The following is a 17,173-nucleotide window of genomic DNA, read 5'->3' on the forward strand; positions in this document are numbered from 1 at the left end:
ATTAATACTGCTTTCCTCTCATTTTGAGGCCTCTACATTTCAACCAACATTCAACACTGGGTTTCTTGATTGAAGCAGGTTGGAATTAAGCTCCTGGGCGTTTTTCTCTTCTAAAATGATTGGTATTGCGGCGGCGTCTATTTTAGTTTCTGTCCTGTTATCTGACCATCCGGGCGGTCTCCAGGTAAATGTGACGTCATTTGAGGAATGTTCCAATATATAAATACTGAACCGGTCTCTTCCCACCCTCAGTGTTTCTATCCACCACTCTATCTTTTCTCTGTAAAGCCATGATCTTCTTCAGCACCACACTGAGTGAGTATATACTGATCGAAATGTTAATGAGGGGAAGTGTTTCTCTTTTAGGAAGCCAGAATCAAAAAGTTCCATTCATTTAAATGATAGGGACTAAGCAGTTTTTCTTTTTCAGTCCTGGCATCCACCTGCCTGCTTGTTCATGCAAGTAAGTATCTTTATCTTTATTAAAGAAGTGTGTATATGTCGAAGCTTAGTATCGTTATAATCACACGTCTATGACGGCCTTTTCAGGTATCTTTAAAGAGACGGTCACCACCTGTGAAGAGAAAATTGTGCAACGTCTGAGCTGTGGTATGATTTAATACAGAAGGACCTTGAAGTTGATTTCAGTGTCAAACTCTGAATATGAAGGTATTATTTGCCTTATTTTATTTTCCTGTTTTCCTGCAGATTTGGGCAGCGTGATAAGCGTCGAGACGGCCCTGTATGGACGTACGGACAGTGTTACGTGCATCGAAGGAAAGAGTGCAGGGAAGGTTTCCAACACAGACTGCTATGCAGCTGGTGTTGCTGATGCCGTCAAGAAGAGGTACACAGTTGATGTGGCTTTGCTGTGTAGATGCACACAGGGCTGCATTTAGATCGCTCTGGGTGTTTAGCATTACAAGCATGTTTAAATGCAGTATGTGTTAGTTTTTTGTGTGTGATTTTAAGTCGTCGATTTTTTGGTTTTGGTTTGCAGATGTAATGGAAAAAAAGTTTGTGAGCTGATCCCAAATGCCCTTGTGGGATCTGATCCCTGCAGGGGTACTGCAAAATATCTGCAGACCACCTACACCTGCCTGCCTGCCTGTAAGCCACCTGCCTGTGTTTTACGCTTTAAGTGGAAATGCTTTTTGGTTTTGCTGAACCTTGAATGCCGTGCTACTAAGCACAAAAACTATGCCATTTCATTATTTAATGTAATTCATGTAACTTTTTCAGTTCACCGTGTGATATGTGAGCACTCTTTATCAAACTTGCGCTGTGGTAAGATATAACAGCTTTTTTCTATTTTTTTTTTAAATCCATATATCTACATGGCAAAAAGTAATTGTAATTTAACAACAAACCATCCTTTCTTGCTATCAGATGAAGGCCAGGTTATTGTTATATACGGGGCTGATTATGGACGCAGAGACCACAACACATGTGCGTATGAGCGCGCAGCCATGCATATCAAAAACACAGCCTGCTACAGCCCCACCATCAAAGTTGCTGAAAGGTGGTTTGTTCCGGCTCGCCTCGGCAAGGCTGTAAAAAACTACAAATGTATTGAATTCAGTATTTAGATGTCAAGGTTTCTTTACTTGTGTGCCTTTACAGCTGCCAAGGGAAAAACAGCTGCACTGTTGTTGCCAGCAACTCTGTATTTGGAGACCCCTGCCGGGGCACTTTCAAGTACCTGGAGGTGGCTTACGCCTGTCAGTGTAAGTGGACTTCAAACACTACCTTGAGTTTTACTGAAGCAAAGGTGGTCTCAATCTGCCAAGAAAAAAAAACGTGATTGGTAATGCGGTAAAAAGGTCAAGAAAAAAAGCCGAATATTTTCCCGTGCCTAAACACCTTTTGTTTATTGATATATAGTTTTTTTGTTTCAGTTTTTAAGCAGTTGTGCAATTTAACATCATAATGAAAGTTTAACTTCTCTCTCTGCATTCCCACCATAAAACAGAAAGAAGTTTTGTTTTTCTTTTTCCAGATCTTGCCCCTCCAGATGATCAAATATAAAAGGAAATAATACAGGAAGGTGTACCTAATAAATATATCACATGTTTGCTTAACTCTTCAATGGACACTTTCAACTTAATCCGGGACCCTTACCTGAAGTACATATGTCCTGAGCTGACCTCTCAGATGGTTAAACGTCTTTCCTTTTACTCACTAGAGGATTATACTTGGTATTTGTCAGTTTCTGTGACGTTCTTAAGTTTGTTCTAAGCTACTGGTTGCTTATGTTTTGTAAATTTGAAGATATCAATTTATAAAACCCCACATGATACAAAAAATTACATCAGCATATGCTGTTTAATTGTTTAAGTATTTTCTCAAGAATGATAAAAATGCAAATAAAAGTTTGCACCAACAGCTTTAAGGCCTTTGTTTTGAAAATATTGATAAGAAAAGATATGATAAAAAATTACATCAGCATGTGTCATGTTTAATGGTTGTTTAATTGTCTGACTATTTTCTTAAGAACTTTACCCCTTGTCTTGTCAGGAATGTCATAGTTTGACATCAAACCATGACATTCTAAGTGGGAAAATTAGATAACAATGGGCTCTTTTAACTGTTTGAGGAAAATTGATCTGAAACAACACACAATGCCGTGGCTATAAAATACCTGCAATAAATTATTTGATTAGGTGACATTTTAATTGGTGCATCAGGAAGTGGAACTTGTTATCGTCCTGCTCTGGGGAAGGTTATTCTGTCTTGGAGACAGTTTTACTCTGACACTAAAAGGAGGCCCCTACGATGGACAATAATCCACCACTTCAAACTTACAACACCAGGAGCAAAGGCAGGAGAGGTTCAGTGCGGGCAGTGTTGGGAATCACAGGACTAGGCCACCCTGGAGATTAAGTTTTAAGCTCAGCTGATGTCAGTAAACTCAACACCACTGATCCATCCATCCATGACTGTCAGGGGGTTGGTTCCTATCCTTAATGGTCCCTAAGAGAGAGAACAGCTTGAACTGGTCACCAGTGTCTCGAGTAAACTTCCGATTAAGCTTTGCCAACTTCCATAAACAAGCCCTGGACACGTAGAAACTCGCTTTCAAACACAACTTCTCTCCTCACCCATGTATTCTATGGGACAATCAACATTGTTTTCAAGAATACCGCCTTATTTCTCCAAGACTGGTAGGCTCAAGGTGTTATTTTTGTTTTTGATCTTTTGAATGATAATGAGGGTCTAGCTACCTATGAAGAATTTACCCGGCAAAAAGGATTAGACAAATCTCGTTCTATGCACTCCAGAATAAAAAGTATACACAGCGGTTTAATGTCTCTTATTAGAGCACTTATCATGTAGACACCTTTCTCAGGAAGGATTCCTGCTCTATGGCTAGGTGAAAGTACTCTTGAGGAACGCTCATTTAACAATGCTCATATTGTCAGGGTTTAGTTTTGATCGGGCTTTTTTTTACTGTTAGGGTTCAGTTCCTCCTCCTCTCACTCAGCTTACCTTTCACTCCCTCTGCAGTCAGTCACACCTGTTGGTCATGAATTAGTCAGACTCACTCCACCTGCCAGCCTCCTTAAGCCTCCCTCTGTCTTTACTTCCCTGCCGGTCCGTCATCAGACTCCACTCCCTCCTCGCCTGTCTACTCGGTTTGCTACTGGATTATTCTGTCACCTCTGAGTCTCACGCTAAGTCTCTGCCTGCTGTTGGATGTTTCCTGTCTCACCTCTGAGCTTCTAGTGAAGCTTCTGGTCCTGCAAGTCCTGCCTCTGGTTTCAGCCTCCTATAGCCATCTTTATTCAATAAGCTCACAATAACCTAGCTCCGTGTGTGTGTGTGTGTGTGTGTGTGTGTGTGTGTGTGTGTGTGTGTGTGTGTGTGTGTGTGTGTGTGTATCTCTGGGTTCATCCATAGACAAAATCCTGACACATATTAGATCGCTGCAGAGGGATCTTTCCTGACATCAATAATAATGTCTAGACTGAATTTATTTATTTATTTATTTGTCCCCAATAAAGTTAAAGAAATGCATAATAAAATCGTACATAGACATTATCCCTGTAATAAATTAATTGACATATTTAGACCTTATGTGTCCCCTTTATGGTTCTTATCTAAAACAGACACATTTGTTTAAGGATGCTCCTATTCTACTAACTTTTTGACTCAAATGTCTTTGATAATTTGGAAACCTCAAGTTTTGATCGCTATGACTGAAAATATGGTCTTATTCTTAAATGTTAAATTAACAATAAGGAAGTTAATAATATAACAAAATTGCTGTTTGTTGGGTACATTTCACATCCATGAAGCTAGATTTCTCCACTCTACGTCAAAATAATTTTTGTTTTATGTGGAACTTACATTTTCTCATGACTCTATCCATAAAATGCATAAAACCAAGAAAACTTTGAAGACGTCTGGCTTTATGGCAAGTATTCTGTCTCATATTGCTACATACTTCTTGGTTTTTTTTATGCATTTATCTTTATGCATTCTAAGACATTGTGTTCTCTATTTTATTTTCATTTTCCTTGTCAAGCTATGCTTTTCATGTGATATTTATTACACACTCCAGTGTGTGATGAAATACGGCCACAGTGCTATCTGGTGGATCTTTTCAGCATTACATATTTCAACCGAATGGAACAAATGCCTCGACCTTTGAAATTTAGCACCTCAAGATGTGGTCAACCACATCAACAACTTAAAAACAACTTCAGACCTTTTACTGTTAGAAGAGACAACATTTGAATGAAATGTTTGTTTTTTTTAATCCTCCCTCATGGCTGTTTGATACTGATCCAAAGTGTTCTTCAAACCTAACCACGTCATGTCTTTTCCACATTTTCTCTCAGATTGTCTGCATTCACGCTAGTATGTGTGTACAAGTGATCGTAGGACTGTGTCAGGACAACAACCAGATCTAAATTAACAAAGCATATTTTTTTTTTATTATCAATATTTTTGATGAGCAGAAATGAAACATTGTGATTTTAACCCAAATGTACAGCATTGGATTTTGGATTCATTTCTTGTGCTTTGTTTAACTCATAAAGACTTTTCTCTTTCTTTTTCTTTACTCAAAGAATCCGCACAAATAAAACAACCCTAAGTGAAGTATAGATTCCTGTTGTTACCAGGATTACACCTACATTATAGCCAGAAAGTCCACTTAGAAAAGTAAGAAAGAGTTTAAAAATATCAAGATTAAGACATTGTCTCCATACAACAGTTACAACATTCAAAAAAAGTATCCGCATTTTGTAAAATAAGTGCATTTTACAGTTAACAACTCTAACACGGCCAGAAGAGGAACGGTCTTCCCCTATGCCGAGGTCTGAAAGTAGAGAAGTTTTCGAAGGAAGTTGAAGGAACCAGGCATCTGTTTGTAGAGCCCTTTTGCAGAGTTTTGGGAAACCTCATGGTTAACCTGAACAAAAAAAAAAAAAAAAACAGTCAATCATCAGATATGCTTGCATTTGAAGAAAGATCTTGAGAGAAGAATGTTTCTTTTTGGGTGGTCTGATAAATGAAGCTCACCATCATCAGCATGGTGACCAAGTCATCTGTGGCCGCGTTCTCCTCCAGGATGCGGTCCAGTGTCTCGACGTACCAAGAGCCTGCCTGAGTGTCTCTCCAGGAAACGTAGCCTGTATTCGTCAGGTGGTCAAAAGAGCCGTTAGCGTGGCCGGACATAACCAAACTGTTTCCGGTGAATACACGCGTGACTTAGAGCACAGATGTACCAGGGAAGGTAGAGTAGGACACCAGGATGTCGCTGGAGTTGGGCAGCGTCGTTCTGGCGTCCACCTCATCGGGCGTGCTCAGAGAGTCGCTGCTGGACGACGTCGGAATGGCGTCGGTCTCGTCGTCTTCCCCGTCGACCGATGGCTGAGCCTCCTCGGAGGGAACCTCAAATCCTATGTCTTTTTCATCTTAACAGACAGAAAGACATCCTCTGTGAGGCCTTTTTTTTTTTTTACCTCAACCACTGAATTGAATTAAAATAAAAATGAGCTTGGTGTTTCCCTGGTGTACCTCCTCCACAGGCCTGAATGAAGAACAGTTTGGGTTTTCCTTGCAAAGAAGGGCATTTTTCGCCATTTAAGTAGTTGGTGATCGCCTGCACTGGGACGTAATCTCCGTCTACACCAAACACGGCACCAGGGAAACGCCTGTGATTCACCTGTAAAGAAGAACAGGAGCGCACGTGTTCTTACATGCCTTCTGTACGTAGAATCAAGCAGACTGAAAGAACCTGAAGGAACTTTCTACAGATAACTCTCCTAGTTGAAATATCAAGGGTCTATCTTCCTTGTTAATCTACTGCATTTTTGTTTACCAGGAAATAATAAGCAATAATGAAAATATGAGTAAAATCTTATGTTACGCCTAATCTCAGAGGTTTAGGTTTAGTTAATTTGGACCATTAAATATTAAACTATTTGTTTGATATAAAGCAGCCTACACCTTTGATTGCCTCCTGGCAAAAAGGTTTCAAAACAACAGAATTTTTCTTACTGTAGAAGCCTAATCTAACGCTGAAAACTATGAAAAGCTTTAATTTAGGTAGATTTATTCAGTGGGGAAAAAAATCCCAGGTTCACAGCTCTCTTTTTCTCCTTTTTTCCCCTACAAATTTAACGCACCACACTTTTACCAATTTCTATAAACAAAAAAAAAAATTAACTGGAGCATTTGTAGGTTATATTTTTAGGTCGGACAGAGTTTTAGGAACGTTTAATTAGCAAACCCTCACTAGTTGTTTCCCAGTAGTATACTGCTATTTAGACACGACACAGAGGCTCACTGACCAATAGGCTGGACGAGCGCCTAGGTTTACCTTACCTCCAAGCACGGTAAGTAGGAGGGCGGGGGGGAATAAACAATGTCAGAACTTCCTGTAGGAAAGATCATGGGGTCACCTAGTCTCGTTAACATCCATTAGGCCGTACCTCCAAGCCAATGCCTGACCATCACAAACGTGAACATGTGGAGTTTGCAGCTGGGACTTAACTGGAACTGAGGGTTTTTGTCAGAGAAGTTAAAGATTGAGTTTTATTTTTTTATTTTTATTTTTAGAAACAAACACTCCAGGTGGGATTGATGTGAAACAAAGGAGGGGCATGTGGCCTCTTGGCCACTGTTAAGTATGGTGGAGGATCTATTATGCTGTGGGATTGTTGCTCTTCCAAAGGTCCTGGGAAACTTGTCAGTGCATGGCATTATGAGTTCTTTTTTTTTTTTTTCCAACATTATCTTTATTGGTTTTTTCAACAGTATTTCCAACAATACACAAGGCACAAGTGTGGTCCCACATCAGAGGAAAGTCCAGGGTAGTTAAGTTAATGTCCAATATTCAGCTTTTTTCCTTGCATGCCAGGTTTTTATAGGATATTTTAGAGCAGCACTTATTACATACAAAATATATGAGAAAAAGAAAAACAATATCCCTCACCCCAACCACCCTGAGAAGAAACAACAAATACAACAATAACGGTTTCTCTATTTTCCAGGAGTTAGCCCATATTATTTTAGTATTGTACATGGTTCAGAGAACACAAACTCAAATGTACAATTCAAAGTAAAGTAGTCAATTATACAAATAAAGAAGATTATTTTAGGACACTGCAGAAGACCAACCGCTACTATAACTCACCCGCCACACTCATATCTATGTTTTCTATATATTCCATAAAAGGACCCCAAATATTTTGAAATAGCGATAGTTTCCCTTTTATAATGAAAGTGATCTTTTCCATTGGTAAGGTTGTGGATATTTCAGTAATCCATTTAGTGAATTTTGGTTTACTGGTACTCTTCCATGAGAGCGCTATGACTCTTTTTGCAAGTAGTAAACATAAATCCATGGCAGTAATAATTTTTCTGGACATATGATGTTTGTCAGGATATAAACCTAGGATGAACAATTTGGGGTCAAGAGCTAGCTTTATACCCAGTATCGTCTCTAAAGCTTGTTTTATCTCCCTCCAGAATTGTATAACTTTCTTGCATTTCCAGATGCAATGGAAGAATGTTCCCTTCTCTTCTCCACATCTAATACACAAGTCTGGGATGGCACCATTGTATTTATTAAGCTTTTCAGGCGTCACATAAGTTCTCATTAGCCAATGATATTGCAGTACTTTGAGGCGTGTATTGATGGTTTGTGTTTGTGCTACAGCACACGCCTTCTCCCAGTCTTCCAAAAGCAAGTTCTCCTGTAGATCCTCCCTCCAGGCATTGAGCTTCCATAGAGATGACTCAGAGGATCCCTCCACTAACATGCTATATAGTTTAGAAATGATTCCTTTTCTAAAGCAATCAGTCTTCATTTCAATTTCCAAGGTGGACATCAGAGGGATGGACTCACATTGATTTTGAGATGATCTAATAAAATTTCTCACTTGCAGATATTTAAAATAATGTTTGCTTGGGATATCGTACCTGGCCTTTAACTCTTCAAATGACATCAAAGCCCCGTCCTCCGATTCCACCAGATCTCCTATTGTCTTTAAACCTTTTTCAGCCCATTTTCTAAAGCCAGGATCTGCCCTACCTGGAGGGAAGGATTGGTTACCCCATATTGGACTGAAGCGTGATAGAGAGGAGGAATCACCTAAATACTTCTTGACCTGATACCAAACCAAGATCATATTTCTGACTATAGGGTTTTTTGTCTTTTTTTTTAGCATTTTGATGTTTGCTGAGAAAATGTACTGGGGTAGTGGGAGAGGAACAGAACAATTTTCAATAATCACCCATGGCAAGAGACATTTATCTGTAAAATAATACATCATAGTCCTCAATTGAGCTGCCCAGTAGTACCAAAGTGGATTGGGGCACCTGAGGCCTCCTCTATCATACGGTAGATACAGAAGTGTTAAACGAAGCCTTGGTCGTCTGTTATTCCACAGAAAACGTATGAAAATGTTTTTTAGGGCCGAAAATAAATTGGCAGGAGGTGGCAATGGAATGTTCTGAAACAAATACAGAAGTTTGGGCATTATGTTGGATTTAAGGACATTGATTCGTGCTATAAGTGACAAAGGTAGGTGATTCCATCTATCCACAGAGGCAGCAATTGAGTCTATCATTGGGTTATAGTTAACTGCAACAATGTCATTTATATGTGGTACTATCCTAATCCCCAAATATGTAAAACAGTCTACCTTTTTGAATTGGAAAGGATTCCCAACACTGTTTCTTTCTTCTGAATTAAGTAACATTAATGAAGACTTATCTTTATTTACTTTATATCCTGATATTTTTCCAAATGTATTTATTAGATCTAACAAGGCTAGAATAGAGTCTTTCAGTTTTTCTAAAAAAAGGATGACGTCATCAGCAAATAAAGCAATTCTATGTTCCTGTTGGCCTATTGTCAAACCGGTTATGTTTTTATGGGACCGCACCGCAATGGCAAACGGTTCTATTGCTAGAATAAATAATAAAGGGGACAAGGGGCACCCTTGCCGACAACCCCTTTTAATTTTAAATGATTTAGATATAACTCCATTTGTTACTATTTCAGCATAAGGCTCATTGTATAAAAGTTTAACCCATCGACAGAAGTTGTCCCCGCAGCCAAATCTTTTCAGTATCTCGAATAAATAGGGCCATTCGACTCTATCAAAGGCCTTTTCGGCATCCAATGATAGCAAAGCAGTGTCTGTTTTTTCTTCCATATTATAAATGATATCCAACACTCGTCTCACATTGTGAAATCCCTGTCTTCCTACAATAAACCCATTTTGGTCACAACTAATTATTTCGGGCAATATTCTCTCCAGTCTTCGAGCCAGGACTTTACAAAGAATCTTTAAATCGACATTAAGAAGACTTATTGGTCTTAGATTTTCACATTTGTTGCAAGGTTTGCCAGGTTTAGGTAATAAAGTAATCAGGGCTCCTCTTAGTGAGGCAGGAAGAATTCCCTTTTCAAATGAGTCTAAATACATGTCAAAAAGGGGGGCTAGCAGTTTAGCTTTGAATTTCTTATAAAATTCTGTTGGCAGCCCATCTGGGCCTGGGGCTTTACCTGTTCTCAAGTGATCTATTGCTATAGATATTTCCTCTTTGGTTATAGCTGCACTGAGATCTGTACTCATTAATTCTGAGATATTGGTCATTTGGAGAGATCCTAAGAAAACATTTTGCTCTTGTTCCTTATGCGTCATGTCTGAGCTGTATAGTTTTTCAAAAAAGACCTTAAATACTTCATTGATTTCTAACGGATCGGTAATAATCTCTCCCTGATTATTTTCAACTGAGGTAATATTTTTCTCATTTTGTAATTGTCGGAGTCGCCAGGCTAATAATTTTCCAGGTTTTTCCCCTTGATCATAGAACGATTGCTTAAGACGCAAAAGTTGTGAGGCGGCTTTTGAGGCAGAAAGTTCGTTATACTGTGTTCTTAATATCAGAATTTTTTAATGGATGTTTGGACATAGTGTTTGATAATAATCTCTCTCAAGCCGCTCAATCTCTGCTGCCAGCTCTTTTGTTTTTTGATAAGTTTGTTTTGCCTTATGACTCGTAAAGCTAATTATTTGACCCCTTATATAGGCCTTGAAGGCTTCCCACCTTGAAGAGGGTGGTGTTTCATCTCTATTGATTTCAAAATAGATGCTAATTTGATTATCTACAAAAAATATAAATTCTGGGTCCAAGAGCCATTTTTGTTTAAATCTCCACCTAGGAGGGTCTCTCCTTAGTCTTAAATCCTCATAGAGAAGATGATTTGGTGCATGGTCAGAAATTAAGATGCTATCGTATTGACAGTCTCTTATTTTATGTCTCAAAGAGGCAGAAATTAAAAAGTAATCGATACGTGAATATGACTTATGTGTATTTGAATAACATGAGTATTTTAAACTCTTTGGATTCATGTCTCTCCAAATATCCATCAAATTAAGTTCCTTCATAAAGTGTTTAATTGTTTGTCTACTTTTAGAGTGAGAGTTGTCAGTACCTGAACTTCTGTCCAGTTCTGGGTTCATTGTGCAGTTAAAATCTCCTGCTATAATATAGCTGCCAGACAAAGATGAAATTGTAAGAAAGAGATTTTGAAAAAACTTTGGGTCGTCAACATTTGGGGCATAAATATTTATCAGATTTATTTTTTCTGAGATAAGTGTACCCTGCAGAATAATGTACCTCCCTGCCTTGTCTCTAATAACCCTTGTCACACGGAATGGTATGGATTTATGAATCAGAATCATAACCCCTCTTGCTTGGGAAGTAAAAGGTGCTGAATATATGCTGCCCTGCCACCTCCTGCCAATCCTTGCCTCCTGTCCAGACAACAGGTGAGTTTCCTGAAATAACACAATATCAGAGTGCATAGATTTCACCCTAGTCATTATCTGCTTAACTTTTTTTAGTTTCTGTAATCCTCTGCAGTTCCAAGAAGACACTTTAATTCTTAATCCACCAGACATACTGTATAACACTCAATGGGCTTCCTATTATTTTCAAATTGTTTAAAAACATAGAAACCAAGAACATTTGAATGATAAAAGCTTTACCCAAGGTAATGATGAACATTGAACAGTAAACCCCTTTCGAACTCTGTTGCCTACCCTCCTCCCCCCCTTTTAGTACTCTGGTACCCATCTAACAGCTGAAGGCTGGTCCACACAAGAGTGAGGATCAGCCGACTGTGCCTGAATATTTCCCTCTTACCCCACCCCACTACAATAAGAAACTCGTTACTATTGCCTATTATCTATGAGCCTCTGGGATAGCAAACAGGGAATATAATAAACAAATTTTTAATTCTTACTTATTTTGCTTAACTTTAGGTATTGTAATTGTCCATCCCTTTTAATACTTTGCGATGTATTGATGTCATTGTCTCACCCAGGTCCACTTTCTGTTTTCAGAGTCCTTACAAAGTTCTCTGCTTCAGCTGGTTGGTTAAAGATCCGAGACTGACCGTTGTGTGTCACCAGCAGTCGAGCGGGAGGAATCATGCCGTATCGTATCCCCATGGCACGGAGTTGTTGTCTCACACCGTCAAACTCTTTCTGTTTTTTATGCACACCAGCTGCGAGGTCCTCATAAAATCTCACCGGATGGTTCTTGAATAGGATCTGTCCCTTCGTCCTGGCAGCTCTTATTACAGTTGCTTTATCCCTGTAGTTTAAGAACTTCATAATAAGAGTCCTTGGTGCAGCGGTGTTAGATGTGTTTTTCTGGCCAAGCCGGTGCGCTCTTTCCAGTGTCAGAGTGGTGCGTAGCGGTGCCAGGTTCAGAGCCTCCGGTAACCAGTTTTCCAGAAAGGCGCAGGCGTCCTCTCCCTCCGCGCCCTCAGGAAGGTTAACCAGTCTCAGGTTAGATCGTCGCGATCTGGTCTCCAAGTCCAACACTTTTCCTTCGAGAACTTTATTTTAATTTTCGAGGACCTGGACCTTAGCTTGTAGACTGGTGACGTTGTCCTCTGCCGCAGATATCCGCACTTCCGCCTCACCAACCCGCTCGGCGCATTCGTTAACATCTTTTTTAACATTCTCTATTGCTGATAGAATACCATCCAGTTTGGAGGAGAAATCTGATTTCAAATTTGCAATTGCAGCCAGTATTGCCTCTGAACCAGTCTCAACCGTCTTATTTCCCTCATTCAACTCGCAATTTTCCTCCTCCATTGACTCGCACGTGGTGATGTTAGCCTCACTATTTTCACAGCTAGCTTCAGAGCTCACCTTAGAAGTGAAGTTAGATAACTTCGATTGAGTCGGTTTGCTGGGGTTTTTACTAGGCTTCCTTTGTGAGAGAGGCATCACAGCTGTTCCAAACGTCGTTCAATGTCACGTGTAACGAGTATTTTCCAGGATTTTACATATAGGTAGTGGAGCCGAAGCGAACACGTCCTCTCAGCAAGCCGCCATTACCGGAACCCCCATTATGAGTTCTTTGACACACTGTGAGGTTTTAAATACAATCTGGCGGCCTCTATCACTAAGCTGAAAAGGAATCACTGCCTCTGTTACCAGACACACGCAGGACCTTCTTTCCTATCCTCAGCAGTCCCTAAAACATGTAGAAAAAACGTTTGGGTTGACTATAAAAAGGAAAATAGTAAAAGAAAATTTTTTTTTTCTGAATGGGCCAACCTTTGAAACATCCTGGAAGAAGATTAAGTGCTGTCCTGAAGTATTAGTGATGGAGTCACAAAGTCATAACAGCAGGGGTGGAACTAGTTTGTTGAAAAGCTATTCTGGTAAAGTGGGATTTTGACCCGACTGAATAAATGCACTAGAATTAAAGGCTGTTTTTTTTTCGAGATGCATTTATTTTAGGGTTCTCTGGGGAGGCCAATAGCCATTGAGAACATTGCAATTGGTTCAGGAGGAGAAAGAAAGCGTGAACACTGACCTCAGTCCCGTGGGAGAGCATGATAACCACACAGCAGTCATACAGAGAGTGATCCCGTCTAGACAAAGCCAACAGTTCCTGCTTGATTTGCTGAAATGACGAGAAGAGTTAGCTGAGTTGCGCTTTTTTATGGCCTTTCAAGAAAAGGAAAGGAAGAAAAGACTCACTTTCTGTTTCAGGTTTGTCTTGACCTCCACAATAAAGTTGAGTGCCGTGAATCTTCTCTGCAGCTTGTTACAGTCTATGCAGGAGCCTTTGCGATCTCTGAGCTGACTCTCTGGCTTAAACTCCACGTTGTTTATGATTAGGCAAAGACCACATGGGCTGGAATCCATTTTATAGCACTGCCACACAAACACATAGTTCAATTGTTGTTGTTTCTAACTGGAAATTCTATCATTTACGCAGAGAATTACCAGAAGAAGAATATTTGTGATGATTGAATGGTACTTACCTTCAGACTATCCCGGCGTGTTCTGCCTTGTGGCCTTGGTTTAAAGTAGTCCTTGTCAGGTGCTGTAATATTATACATGTGTTAATCATTAAGGTAACTACATATAGTACAGCTCGAGAGTTTTGGATCACCTGAAAATTTTCTCTGTCCATGTTTTGACCATTTTAAAGGACAATACAAAAGCAAAAGCTCATTATGAATTTACAACCTATATTTCTACAGGAGACAGGTTTTAAATGCAAAATTAGCAAAAAACACAGTGTGTGGGTGGATGGATCCTATAATTTTCTCTTTATTACCTCGGATTTCCATATTTCTTTTCACTATTTGGCAGTTTTTGAAAATAAATCTTATTGGTGGTTTTTAATGTTTTACTTTCATTCTTCATGTTTGTTTTAAAACAGATACCATCTTAGAAACAAGTCTTTTCATTTGAAAAATGTGAACAAATTTTGGCTGATATCTGTTGTAAATCGCCCACGCTTGATTATTTGCGTGTTTAGGATTTACAACCCATAAATGTCCTCATGTAAGTCAACCATTAAATTGACCATGTCACAGAATCTGCACTTTCTGTCCCTAAAATTTCCTTCCCATAATTTAACAAACATTTATTAACCTGACTTGGCAAAGCTAGAAGGGAGATGCACAAATGAATTGCTTGTGCTTTTAACCATCCATCCATTTTCTATACCTGCTTATCCATGCAGGGCTGCAGGGGGGTGTGGTGACTATCACGGGTCGCCAGTCCATCACAGGTTTCAACCAAACATGAAAATTGAACTTTATCACTGATTCATTTGTAACTACAGCATGCCTGGTGTGTGACTGAGGTACAACCACCTCGCGGAGGACCATAAAAATAAAAAAAAGAATTAGGAAAAAAAAGGGTCTGGAAGCAGAGATGTCCGTTAATGAGTTAAAGGCAGTTTCCAGGGCCAATCTTTTCCCCAGGGTGGAAAAGTTTAATTTCATGATGAAAAGTATGGGCCTAAAAGCATAACATGACTGAAACATCATTAGTTCAACTTTGTAGTCCAACTGTTTTTAATATTGGCTTTTAATTTCTATTTTCCCATGTTTTATTTTGTTTCCACATTTTATTTCAACTTGCTTTTATTCTTTTTTCTTTTTATATGTTTTAATCATGTACAGCACTTTGCATTGTCTTTGTACTGTAATGTGCTATACAAGTAAATTTGCCTTGCCTTGCCTTGTTAGGAGAACATTAAACTGCTATAGCTCACATAACTATGTGATCAAGATGGAAAGGTTTTCTTCTGTATGCCTGTGAGTACACGTCCGCTCTTCTAAATCCTCATTACATCTTAATTCTAAATAATCTCTGGTACATAGACCTCATAAGTAGGCCTATTCTTTACAGACACAGCTACAAATATGACTTTTTAAAAATCCAGATTTGTTGCTGTGTGAGATGTCGGGCCCTCCTGGCGGTCCCGTTCTGGTTTGAGGGCCCTGAGCAGCAGATCAGTTTGTGGAGCCCTGCTGTCTAAGCACAGCCACCCACCGGTTAGCTTGCTAATTACAAGCCTTTTTGGTATTTGTAAAGGAGATGAAAATGTGAAACGATAAACCTGCAAGTGATCCCAAACTTTCGAGCAGTCGTGTATTTCACATATATTCCAAATGTCTGTAAAGATTAGCTTCTCTTACGTGGACTGGGAGACTTGTTGGGCCTCTCCACAGGATAGATGGGGGTGTTTTTAATGCTTTGCTTCTGGGAATCCATGGGAGAGACTGTAACTGACAGGATAGGTTCAAGGTTAAGAGGGGAACTCTGTGTGGAGACGCCATGATGTTCAGGTTGTTCCTGTTGAGTTCTTACTGATGGGTAGAGGTTGTAGCACAGGGCGGTCCCCTGCGGGTGCTGCAGGCTGAAGTTGACCCGGCGGAGCCCCATTTAGCAGGATTTCCGCCAGACCCTGCTGACCCGATTCACGGAGGATATTCAGGAATAACGGGAAGGCTCGACTGCCCCGGGTTTCCAAGTCCCGGACTAACTCCCTGGCCTGGTCTCGTCTGGTGCCAGAGCTCTGACAGAAGACACCAGCAAGTCTCTGTGGTTTTACTTTGTCCTGAACACATGTAATCACTGAAATAAAGCAACATTTTACCGTGATATCTCACCTTTATCTCATCGATCATGTCCTGGGTGAAAACCCCCTCCCGAAGAAGGGCGTCATAAAGGCCCGAAGGATCTAAATCTGTGACTAAATTGATCCTGTTTTGCTGAAGAATCTTTTTGTGTTGCTCCTCCATTCTTCGCTCGGGCAGCGTATTGATAGCCAGGCGGTAACACAGACATAAAGAAGAAGCTTTACCTGATAAAGTATGAATCTTTTCAGGGGCCGTTTATCACAAGCCGTTTTGCATATACGGAACCTGTTCGTTTACAGATAACAGGACGGTATTATGGCTCATATTTTCTCGGTTACACCAACTGCTTCCTTGTTTACATCATTGCGGTCTCTGATTGGTCAAAGCGGGGGATACGGAAGAAAAACAAAAGTGTGCGTTTAATCACGTTCACAGCGTGTCCCGGTCAAACATTCGGCGTGCGGTAACCATAGACATATATAAAGAATTATATTATTATTATTATTATTATTATTATTATTATTATTATTATTATTATTATTATTATTATTATTATTATTATTATTATTATTATTATTATTAATTATAATAAAAAATATTATTATAAAAATTATATTATTATATTATAAAAAATTATATTATGTCTATGGCGGTAAGGTTCGGGGACAATCATTTTGGACAGCAGGCACGACCCGGGTTGAGTGATCCATTCACACTGAAAATGAACGGGGGCGTCTGTTAAGGGAAGGCATAGACATATACATCATATACATGTCCGTGGGGGAAGGGACAAAGTAGAAAATATATTTTTGTATATTTACACACAGGCGCACAGAAGCCGCAAAGGTTTGATGAAACATTGAGACATGCAAACGGCCATGTTAGCAGTTCTGTTAGATGAAGATAAAACAGAAAAATAGAAAAATGGCAGTCATTCAAAAAATCTGAATATTATTGAGAAGTTCAATTATTCCAGTAAAGAAACACATTATGTAGATTAACACCAACCGATGATGTTTAAATGCCGTTATTATTTTTAATTATATTAACTCCTGTTGATAAAAAAAAACATAATTTTAGATTAGAGTATTCCACCTAAAAGCAAAATTTTTAATTCAGGAATGTGGGCTTTATGAAAAGTATGTTTAATACCGGCTTAAAGGTTGTTTTTTCTTCATAATTTGATATATGTATGAGCAGTGCTCACATAGCTCGAATAATAATATTAACAAA

At 39.3% G+C, this 17,173-nt stretch overlaps 3 protein-coding genes across 3 annotated transcripts in view; 1 reads left to right on the forward strand and 2 right to left on the reverse strand.

Annotated features, from left to right (window-relative positions):
- Positions 1 to 3,459, reverse strand: part of LOC105929111 — a 21,676-nt gene extending 18,217 nt beyond the window's left edge. The window contains exon 1 of the mRNA XM_036144018.1: positions 3,303 to 3,459. Coding sequence (XP_035999911.1) covers positions 3,303 to 3,332 — 30 coding nt within the window. The 5' untranslated portion in view covers positions 3,333 to 3,459. The remainder of the gene's footprint in view (positions 1 to 3,302) is intronic.
- On the forward strand, positions 257 to 2,371 carry LOC118562401 (L-rhamnose-binding lectin SML-like). The gene is made up of 9 exons (XM_036134801.1): positions 257 to 315; positions 431 to 463; positions 550 to 609; positions 709 to 847; positions 1,001 to 1,110; positions 1,243 to 1,287; positions 1,390 to 1,522; positions 1,624 to 1,727; positions 2,000 to 2,371. The coding sequence occupies exons 1-9, from the start codon at positions 291 to 293 to the stop codon at positions 2,026 to 2,028; spliced, it is 678 nt and encodes a 225-aa protein (XP_035990694.1). The 5' UTR covers positions 257 to 290; the 3' UTR covers positions 2,029 to 2,371.
- A 1,458-nt stretch (positions 3,460 to 4,917) lies between the features above and the next one.
- Positions 4,918 to 16,324, reverse strand: casp9 (caspase 9, apoptosis-related cysteine peptidase). Its single transcript, XM_012866755.3, has 10 exons — positions 15,971 to 16,324; positions 15,669 to 15,876; positions 15,497 to 15,586; positions 13,823 to 13,884; positions 13,536 to 13,712; positions 13,369 to 13,458; positions 6,028 to 6,175; positions 5,736 to 5,924; positions 5,530 to 5,639; positions 4,918 to 5,419 (listed from the first exon to the last, which is right to left on the reverse strand). Exons 1-10 carry the CDS (start codon positions 16,100 to 16,102, stop codon positions 5,315 to 5,317), a joined length of 1,311 nt encoding a protein of 436 aa, XP_012722209.2. The 5' UTR covers positions 16,103 to 16,324; the 3' UTR covers positions 4,918 to 5,314.
- Between the last annotated feature and the right edge of the window lie 849 nt (positions 16,325 to 17,173).

Source organism: Fundulus heteroclitus, chromosome 1 (assembly GCF_011125445.2).
Source record: "Fundulus heteroclitus isolate FHET01 chromosome 1, MU-UCD_Fhet_4.1, whole genome shotgun sequence".
Taxonomy (NCBI): Eukaryota; Metazoa; Chordata; class Actinopteri; order Cyprinodontiformes; family Fundulidae; genus Fundulus; species Fundulus heteroclitus.